The sequence below is a fragment of the Hetaerina americana genome, unplaced genomic scaffold (assembly GCF_022747635.1).
Source record: "Hetaerina americana unplaced genomic scaffold, ioHetAmer1.1.p SCAF_5, whole genome shotgun sequence".
Lineage (NCBI taxonomy): Eukaryota > Metazoa > Arthropoda > Insecta > Odonata > Calopterygidae > Hetaerina > Hetaerina americana.
Genome location: NW_027287095.1, coordinates 29206233 through 29217365, shown reverse-complemented (window position 1 = coordinate 29217365; position 11133 = coordinate 29206233). Strand labels below are relative to the sequence as shown.

The 11133-nt window shown below is 34.7% G+C and overlaps 1 protein-coding gene across 1 annotated transcript; it reads left to right on the top strand.

Annotated features, from left to right (window-relative positions):
• The first annotated feature begins 18 nt into the window (after positions 1-18).
• On the top strand, positions 19-5822 carry mRpL3 (mitochondrial ribosomal protein L3). Its single transcript, XM_071592368.1, has 8 exons — positions 19-118; positions 193-286; positions 391-603; positions 850-993; positions 1162-1322; positions 4177-4366; positions 4799-4905; positions 5368-5822. Exons 1-8 carry the CDS (start codon positions 36-38, stop codon positions 5486-5488), a joined length of 1113 nt encoding a protein of 370 aa, XP_071448469.1. The 5' UTR covers positions 19-35; the 3' UTR covers positions 5489-5822.
• Positions 5823-11133: the final 5311 nt, after the last annotated feature.

The following is an 11133-nucleotide window of genomic DNA, read 5'->3' as shown; positions in this document are numbered from 1 at the left end:
CACTAGACTGAATAGATGGCAGGACTGTCTGAAACATGGCTGCCTTGTTTACATCAGGCATGGCTTCGGCGGTATTAACTAATACATGTCGATCGACTAGGATTCTATTAAGTGTCAAGTATGTTTGATAGTCTTGAGTTTTATTAACAATATTAAACGAAGTTAGTGAGACGCTTGCCATTTATTTTTCAGTGTTGAAGTCACAGCTAATCAAGTTCGTGGGAAGAAGATTTTGAACCATCCTAAATTGCGTTACCCTACTTGGCTCCTTAAACAAGAAAGGACCGTAAGTCAATTTTTATTTCCTTCCACCCAAGTCTTCATTCTCTTTTCGTTTCATATTTCAGTCTCTATGTTTGAATGACAAGTTTATTTTGTTCTCCAATCCAGCAACATCCCGATAATCTTACACCACAAACTAAATCATTTATTGACGAAGTTGTACGCGATCGCTATTCAGTTACAAGCCCATTGAAAGAACCGCCCTTAAATAGGGGAGAATGGTCTCCAGGAATGAAAAGGACTGGTGTCATCGCCAGAAAGATAGGCTGCTATCCAATGTGGTTGAAGGATGGCTCGAAAATACATACGACTCTGTTACAGGTCAGTATTACCAATGGGTTGGGTACCGTACTGGGTGACCGCAGGAACGGCAGAGTAAAATTAATTTAATATTGTTTAGAAAATATGCTACTTTTTTAAAGCCATTAATTCTATTAGCATGAAGCAAACAAAAATTCGTGCCGAAAATATATACGATTTGATGAAGAATATAATTTCAATTTGTTGCAAGAAGATTGGCAGCATATTTTTTACGCCTCCGTAGTGAACAATAAACATGTTTTATAGGTGGTAGATAATCATGTTGTGAGCTATCAACCTCCAGGGGAATTCGTGATTACAGAGGGGCCGCACAGGAAACGAAGGCCTGTAAAAGACAAACTAAAGCATGGATGCCTTTTGGTGGGAGCAGAAAGTACAGATCCGCAAAACGTAAGTTTGGATGAATATTTGTTAGAGAATTGCAGTTATAGTGATGGGCAAAATTATCTTGGGCCAATTGTTCACCTATTTCACTAAAAATTGCCTTTATTTTTGTGTCTTCTCCGTTTTATTTATGTTGAATACATAATATGCTGATTACTAATGTTATTTTTATAGTTCACCAAAGAGTATTGTGGACTCTTTTCTGAAAGTGGTTTGATGCCGAAGAAAGTTCTCTCACGATTTTATATTTCACCGCAAGCGGCCATTCAACCGGGTACTCCTTTGTATGCTAGTCATTTTAAACCGGGTCAATATGTTGATGTAAATGGCAAAACGTAAGTATGACTTCCGGCACATTTTCCCTGATGATAATTCATGGTTTGATTCCTTACAAAATAGTACACCAGTGAATTGAGTCAGTTAGACTAATTTGCATAGACATAAATGTATAATGCTACAGACAGTCTTCCAGGGTTATGTTCAGCCTGTAAACTACATATTGCCACCTATTTAGGGGTACATTTGCATACAATATGCTTAGAATCCTTATGTAACAGTTTCCTATAAATATTTTCAAAGTCAGTGCAGAAGACCATTTTTTCAAACTCATATTAAAGCGTTCAGAACATTATGAATGTCATTTGTTTGATATTTTGATTATCAGACTTACTTTATGTAAATTCAGCATATTTTACATGGGATAACCTTAAAAAGTTTTTCCCTATTTAAATCTACTGAACTTAGTTAATTTTATTACTTTAGAATGAATATGCATCTTATCTTTTTTGCTCCAGAATTGTAATTGGTTAAATATCATTCCAGTATGTGCAGCATATAAAATTACAAAAATAGTGACAAATTGCAAAGAAAGGAAACAGTTAGCCATACATGTTTTTGGTGCTAGACTAATTTCAAATGCATCAACTCACAAGCGTATTTCGGACACCGATGTGATATTCTAAGTCCTGAACTGTGGTGGAAGGTTGGACAAGAATGACATAGAATCAGAGGTTGATATGTTTATTGTTGTCTTAGTGAATTCCTCGTCATTTTTCATCTATACCTGTGACTAATTTAGTGCTTAAATGAAGTGTTCATTATTGTTAAACCCCGTCTCCTATAGAACTCTACTGTATTCCTCTATGTCCCGGTTATTCCTTGTTCCTAAACTTAAGTCCACCATTTCACTTCCATCTCTCCCTTCATTTACTGTTGCATTCCAATGCCCCATTACTCAAATGCTTCCTCCGAGGAACGCCAATAATTATTTCCTCTAATTGATTTATACCCTGTGAAATTATCCTCCTTATGATTGTTTGCTGGCATTTGGACTTTAAGAAAGACCAAGTTTGTTTTTTGGCTCAGGTTGGAATTCTACTAGTAATGTTCTATTACTCTCATTCTCTGTATAATATGGGTTTTTCTTACCTTTTTTCAATATTATTGCAACCAAATGCACATCACTGTATTACACAGTAACTATCGCTCCAGTAGTCCTTGCTATCCTTCAGCATCACCTTGCACAGACATAAAATATGTATTAGGGTCATCTGGAAAGTAGCACCCATTTTGAAATTAAAAAATAGCTAATACATATTTTGAAAAAATGTTTTATTTGTTGTCTTGTAAACTAAAAACCGTGTATTACTTCTTTATGTACTCACCATGCAAATTTATACATTTTTCATAACATGTAATAAGTTTTTGTATTCCCGCTTCATATTCCTCTGCTGCCGGGCTATAGAGAAAATTAATCACTCCTTTTTTCAGTTCTTCATCACTTTTTAAATTGGGTTCCTGTCAAAAAGTCCTTTAGTTTTGTAGAGAGAGGAAAATCTGAAGAAGCCTAGTCGGGATGGTTGGGTGGATGGTTGAAAACTTCCCATTTGAATTTTTTGATTAGTTGTTTTTTCCTAGCCGCTTGAGGCTTGGCATCATTGTGGAGGAGAACAGACCACCCAAATGTTTGTCATTGTAGACATTCTCCCTCCCCAAGTTGAAGGTATGACACCATTACCAAGCAGATGGCTCCTTAATAATGTAGTTACATAAACCTCCTTTAGTTGATGGTGAATATTACCTGGTTGCACATTTCTTGCATTGAGAAATCTGTTCACAGCCCCAACTACACAATTGGAGGTATTTCCATAAGCATTAATAAGCACTCACAGGAACATAAAAAAACAATGAAAGCATTACAAAACTTCATGCACGGTGAGCTGCCCAATAGCCGATGGCATTTGAGATTGTGAGGCAGCTACTGATATTGCAATTACTCCATATAGTGCTAATGGATGCTACTTTCTGGTCAATCCTCGTATTTTTCGTCTTTCCATCCTCCAGCATTATATTTTCAATATCCCTGGCCTCAACCTCATGGTCACATCTCATGTTTGTATTCCAACTGGTTTAGTTCTCTTCTGTGCTGCTGGTGACAATTGCCATGAATCTGTGCAAGAATATCAAGAGATGACGGCTTCAAAAACCTTCCCTCTTCTGCCACCAGGCATGATACTCAACCTTATTAGACTTCGTGAATCCTGTAGTTTGCCAGGCTCATTCTAAATTTTGTTCATTATTGGCTAATGGGATATTAATGGTTTCCCACTGCTAATGACATGTGGTTTCCCATTGCCTTCCTCCATAGTATTTTTAATGTCACACAGTTACTCAAATGGCCACCCCACTTGGTGAGACACCTTCGCAGCTGCCTCCTTGAGGAACATATACTGCGTAGATGCCTACCCTTTAACCTGTCTGGCATGGATTACCAACCAGGAGCAATTACCATTGCCTCTGCCAGCACAGCTCAAGGGATCATCAAAATGCTCAAGCCTTTTTACTGGTCAAGGTTGTAGTTCTCAGAGACCATTGAATAACCACCAGTATTAGTGTTACTATGCTAATTGGTTATCTATTGCCTTATGGTAAAATATTTGGTGGACTTTCATTTTAAATATTTTAGTTCTATTGCTTATAATCACTGCAGTGGTTTTGGGCAGTGTCGCAACATTTCTTCCCATTCAGTTTACATGCTTTCAATGTACAGAATTATTTTTAAAGTATTACCTCTGCTGTCTACTTAAATCTCATTGTAATACCTGCTTCTGAGTTAACTGATCACTATTTACATTGCATGAAATAATTATATGCATGATAATAGTTAAACTATTTCATGCCTTCCCATAGGACTTACCATGGATTTCAAGGTGTAATGAAGCGATGGGGCTTCTCAGGAATGCCTGCTTCTCATGGTGTAACCAAGACTCATCGTAGACCAGGAAACATTGGAGGTGGTGGTGAAAAAGGCCGTGTGTGGCCTGGTACCAAGATGCCTGGTCATATGGGAAACAGAAGTAGAACTATTCGTGGCCTTAAGGTAATTTGTATTTTTGGTTTAATTCAGTTACTCTAATGAGTTAGAGTTTATGCATATATTTGAAATTTGAATAAAATCCTCTCTAGTAAATATTGCAAAATATCTCTGGCCTACTTCAATTTTCTGCTGACTTCATAGTTGCACTCATGCTATTCCCTCTGATTGTTCAAATGCAGTGTTATTTAAAAATTACTCAACAAGATAACGAAAATTTGAAGTTGAAAGTAATTAAATGCTGGGTTTGCTAAATTTTGGGCAGTACACCATCCATTTTCTGGTAGTTCACATTTCAATTTTCATGTTAATATCATTTATTTTCTTTTCAGCAATGATAAAATGTTATGAATAAATGTTTTTTAAGTATTTGATTGAATACCTGCCTAATATGTATTCCAGGATATGAGGACCACTAATGTTGTTAAATATTTTCAGGTATGGCGAATCAATACAAAATATAATGTGATATGGGTTCAAGGGTTAGGTGTTCCTGGTGAAACCAACTCCATTGTTCACGTTTATGATACACTACTTCCATTAAGGTATGACTTCCTCTTGTGTATATGCATGTCTATCTTCTCGTCCTCTCTTGTCTATATCAATGTGTTGTTATTTCCAATGTATTAAGATATTCACTGTACCTGTTAATGTTGTCATTAACAATATGCCAATCCTGTGATCTTGTGTGCTCTTAAGAAGTTATTTATTTGTTTTGTGCTGTTACATTCTGATTAAGAAAGTTTTGAATGATTGAATGCGCGAGCCATTAAAAATACATTCTAATACATTAACGTAAAAATTATTGACTTACCTCATTGGCACTAAATCAAATAAATGTATTACTCCCTAATTATTTTGCTGAAATTCAACTGTTTGGTTTTTACATATATTGGATTAATATTTTCATGTGCATAATGTGGTTTTATTTAATGTGTGAGAACATTGATTGAAATATCTTTTGAGTTCACAAAAGTTGTTTTCCATGTTTTTTCTTAATTTTACAGGCGTCTAAAGGAAGCTCCACCATTTCCGACCTTTTACCCAGAAGAATCAAGTGAGCCTCTACCAGAAGAAATTTATTTTGATGAGGTTTTTCCATTTGGTTCTCCTAGTATCAATTTTTAAAAGAAGCTAGTTGACATAATAAGGTGACTGAATCATTCTATAGAAGTGTGTCGAGTGAATTGTGAATGTTGTAGTGAGGACTTGGAGGAGAGCAAAACTTTGAATGGACTGTGCTGCATATTTGTTTCTGTTTTTCTGAATATGCCAAATTTTTATAAAAAAAATTGTTGTGTCGGAAATGATTCTTGAATTCATTAATTAAGAGAAGAAAAATCCACCAGCAGTATACTTCAATATTTATTTGGATGCATTTTTATGGTGGTGTGATTACACCCTGTCATCATGAAAAAATGTATGAACTACTTCAGGAATGAAATCTCCTGATTCCTTCCCATTTAATATTTTTCATTAATATCTACAATGCCAATAAGTGCTTAGGTAGTTGATCTACCCCCATGCTATGATTGAGTGTTTGGTTATTCACGTTATCAAATATCTTTTGCCCTTTGTGTAGGCTGAGAACTGATCAGACTGTCAGATCAGGCTGTCTATGTACTTAGGAGTTAAGAGTGCACTGCCATGATAAATGATCATACTCAATGTTCCCATGTGTATTGTTTTCAGATCCAAGTGGTGGTGGATACTTACTGCCAATATATACTTTATAATATTGTATGGAAATCTCACTGGGAAGTGACCCCATGGCTCATATGCAGAGGTTTCTGCAATCAATAAGATAACATCATTGTCATTAGTCCAATAGCAATGGTTTTGTTCTCATTTTCACAGTGGCGGTTAATCTCAGGAATTAACATGGGTCTCCAGAGGCATTGGGTTGTCCAGAGAAATTATCTTGATTAATTCCTAAGTGAACGTTAAAAAACTTAGTTAAAACTTTTCTCATTGAAGAGTGGCAATAAAAGGTATCATAATCATATTCTGTACGGCAACCTGGCTGTCGACACCAAATCATGTTTTTCACAAACATCTTTTTAAACTGTTCAGAGATCCTTGATAAGTCAAAGAATCCTCTTGGAAAGGATGAAACGAATATAATGGTGAAGGTGACATCTAGAAAAAAAGGGTAGATTTGCAGAGAAAAAAGCGAGAAAGGGAAGAAAATGTGGAGATACGGTGATGTAGAAAGGAGGGAAATTTAGCAAAAGGGGGAAATTTAGCAAATAGGTGTTGGCAACACAGGATACATATTCACAAAGAGAGCGCAGTGGAGGGCTGGGGGTTACCGAATATTGGAGAGGATAGACCCAGCCTACTACATCTTAGTTGTTTCCAGCAAAGTCACGTGCTAAGTTTTCCATGCCCCATCAACTTGAGTCAGCCTAAAAGATAGTTGAAAATGACCATACTATACTTTCTGCAACTGCAACCATACTTTCTTGCTTTTGTCTCATCTGATTTCAGTGATATAATGTATTTAATTCATTTAATCATTTACCTTATGCACAATTTTGTTCTATGAAGTTATATGCCAGCTGTAAGTGCAAAGTAATTCAGTGAATCACTATCACACTGTTTGTTTAGTGTGGAAATTGATGACAACATTGAATGTTTGAAGTTGCTGTTTGGAGAGAGGTGTGCTCCTTAACAATTTAACATTTTCTTCTATTGCATTAGAATTAAACAGGATTATTAATATTTGATTGATTTTATAATCCACAGAGGGCTGATTTGAAGAGCATATAATATGAACACTCACTATTTTGGTGTGTTCAGCATTTCAAATGCCACCTGATCTCCTCTGTAAACAAGAATAATAATGGTGGTCATATGCACTGAGCAATCTATACAACAAACAATAATTGTTCAGTTGTATTGTTTGAAGTGCCAACAAAATATTTTATCTGAAGGCCAGCTTTAAAAGTTGGGGTAGATGATGTCACATTGTGCGAACAATAAGCATAAAGGGAGACTATCTCTGGTATCTGAAATTCCGGGTACCTTTAGAGATGTTCGGTTTAGTTTTGAGGTATCAACCAGGCAAACTCAGGACCTTCCTGCCAGTGTCTGGATGTACATTTAGACCAACCAGTACCTAGCAATGTATTGTCATCCTTTGTTTTTTTAACGATTACTATCTTACTGTCACTTACTTTCAAATGAATTTCCAGCCTTATTCTTTATAATAAATGCAAGTCACTTTCTACCGTTAAGTTAAACCACCTATGGTATCTACTTTGACAATCACTGTTGAAACCAGGGCTAGTTTTTACAGGGTAATATGACCTTATGTTAGTTTATGGGAATGAAAACAAAATTTTGGTGAAGCCACTATATGAGAGACTGTCCTGTAGCTAACCATAACCTATTTTGAACAATATCCAAATCTTTCTTTCCAAGGATACTATATTAAATGGGGTTTGTGTTAATCCAGTGCTGCCAAACCATATATGATATCTTGATAGGTGGACCTATACTCAACTCTGCCATACCAAATATTTTCCTCACCCATCTTTTTTATTGACATTCGTCTGAAATTCCATGAATGCTCAATCAGTGCACTAATAATTCACTGAATTATCTTACACTATAACTGTCATACAACTTTATAGAACAAAACAATAGGGGAAGACTAAAGTGAAAGAAATGATCTTGGAGGCTCATGCTAGGTAGAGAATGCACACTATTTTGTCCAATTTATCCTTTTCCAAGATAATTTCAGAGGTTTGTTTGCCTAACCTTATGTTTGAGTAACAATAAAACGGATTTGATAAAACAAAACTTAAGTAGTTGGGTTGGCTGTGACTATCAGAATTTTAGAAGTGACTACCCACACTAAACAAACTCTCCTCTACCATTTTGAAAACTTGAAAGTTCTGAATATAAAGCCTCGAAATTTTCTATTGTATGTTTCAACTAAATTGTTGAAATTGAAACTTCCGGGCATTTCATTTTTTGAATTTTAAAGAAATCATTGATATGCTTGAAGAGTACCAGATCTTAGTTCAATAGTTTCAGCCTCAACTTTGTGGAAGTTCATTTTAATAAATGAAAAAGAAACACTTTGTTTCAATCCACCACAAGTGGTGGATTGGAACAAAGTGTTTCTTTTTCATTTAGTACCAGATCTTATTTAAAGTTCTTTGGGATGAAATCCGCCATGGACTGCATGTCTTGTGCACTGCAAAGGGAGCCATAGCCAGAATGTCTCTTTTACTTGCATGTAATATTGAGTTTAGCATATAGAAGTAAAAATATTTACATAGTTACAAATATGGTATTTATTTGTAGATTGAACTGGCCTTTATTACCCATTAACCGTGATAATCAGTTGTCATAAGTTTTAAAAAATACGAATTTGAGTTCATAAATATTATGTATCTGTATAAATAACGTCAGATGAAATCATTTAATCAAGCAAAAAACGTACTCACTCCGAGAGCGAATGTATAATTTTGTTAATGAATATTAAACATTACTTTGACTAATATTTTCAAACCGCGCTCGTAAATTTTCTAAATCGTTTTTCGGATCAATTCGCACTTTTGGACAATAAATGTTAAAAAAAACACTTTTAAAGAAAAATGTGGATTGTGTAACCGTAAAAATTTAAAATAGTAATGGATATATTATTGCTGGTTAATATTTACGTTTTTGAAATAGGCGGTAATTTGAAACGGTTCTTGGTTTAACAAGCAGCCGGTAGGTAACAATAGCTCGCAGCCTCAAAGCGTTCTGGGTTATGATATTTAGCGGTATCTTTCAAGATTAGTCCATTCAAGTTCATTAAAAATTTTGGCGTTCCATTATTCCAGCGTTGTTAGAGTTTAAACGTGTAGTTTAAGTTTCCAATGTAGTTGAAAAAAGACTAAAAATAGTGCCGTGGTCATTGAATTTACTTCGTTAAACTCCTAGACGAGGATGATGCTTAAAGTGATTTCAACGGAACCCGTACAACAGGTACATACGATTCCATGTACTGCATTTGAAACATTCATTCATTTGAAAACTTAGTATTTTCTAAAAATGCAGAATAATGGATAGTTCTATTGACTTAAGTTTATTTTCAGAAGAATTTTAATTTTAAATATATGTGGTAAAGTTTTTTATATGCACTGTAAATTTTTATGTAATGCTATCCTGTGCTTCCCGGAGAAATACGTTAGATTCAATGCCCTGTATTTTTATTTTTGTAAAATTGTGTAAAAGATATCTGAAACCAGTTATTAGGTAGTTTGAGTACAAATATATCAACGGTGTTGCTAGTCAACGGCATGATATTATAAATTGCACAGGGCGAATGCATTTTAACAATTGTGCCTTCGTGTTGGAGAAAAGCTTCTGTTTGGAGAAATATTTTTTTTAATGCCTACTGCTTACTGCAAACCTTAGCCAAATTTGAATTGTTTTATTTTAATTTTTAAATTTTCATCGATATTTTGTCAAAAATTCTAGCTTTAAAAGTTTAAATTTTATTGCCTTGAAGATCCAACCCTCTAATATCCAACTATAATAATTTTTTATGTGGAGTGATTTCAGACTTCGTAGAATTTTGGTGAACTTTTTGTCTTTCTTCTTGAATTTCTTGAGAAAATCTTCATCCCGGAGACCGAATCCCGCATCCCGAAAAATATTGCTATCATCTTCATTTTATTCCACTCTTATAGTATATTCCTATATTTTTGTATGAACTACTTCTCTTTAGAACGCATACTTATATTAATATTCTCATCCAAAGTCGTCGATTTTTGAGCACTATGTCTTGATTTATTGGCCATTTTCACAGGTTTCTTCTCTCACATCCGATAGATGTCTCACAGGTCGTCACATCTCGAATTTTTACTCTGGGGCCTACTCTTTCAAACTTGAGAGGGAATCAACTGTCACGTTAAGGTATTTTACTTCCATTTGTTATTCAAATATTTATCATTCTAGTTCTGTCCTTTGGGTATGGCTTGCAACACCTCTACCTGCTACCTATTTAAATTTGAAGCAGCACTGCTGCATTTTTTTGCATTCAATTTTAATGTATTTATTGGAAGCCTTTAGTTCTTTATTTAATGTGTTACAAATAGTCAAGTACTCTTTCCAATATACACACTAATACATCAGCGGCCAAAATATTGACACATGTACCTTTACTGCCCATTTTTAATTAACAAAAAATGAAACATTTGTCATTCTTGTAAAATATTTGCCACACAATGCGGATATTTGTATTGTGTCTTAAAGTTTGCGATTTTCTTTTGCTCTTTTTGTGAATTTGGCTATTCCATTCATAATCTCGGAACCTTCTGTCTCCTAATAAATAATAATTAAATTTGCTAAAATACATCTATTTATAATTTAAATGTATTTTTGATGTCTAAAATCCCACTTATTACAATTTAGGCGTCATTTAGTTCCCTTCTCCATCCTCTCAAATTAGTCATACCGCACTTTATTTTTTGATATATTTTGCAAAAGCTACTGATGAGCACAGAACTATTATTATCCTAGAAATACTTATTATATGCTTCTGAATTCAATAGTTTGTTTTTTCCAATAATGTTAACATATCAACTGTTTGGAGTTCTTCAGGTTTAGGGAAATTTAGAATTTTTGGTACAGAGATTGCAGTTGCTAGTTACCATTCATTAACTATTTCCCCAATTGTTAAGGGCAAATCCTTGCTGTCTACCAACGTCTACCAATGATTTGCAGTACTTATTCTGACAATGTTTCTGAATATTTTTGGATTTTATGTT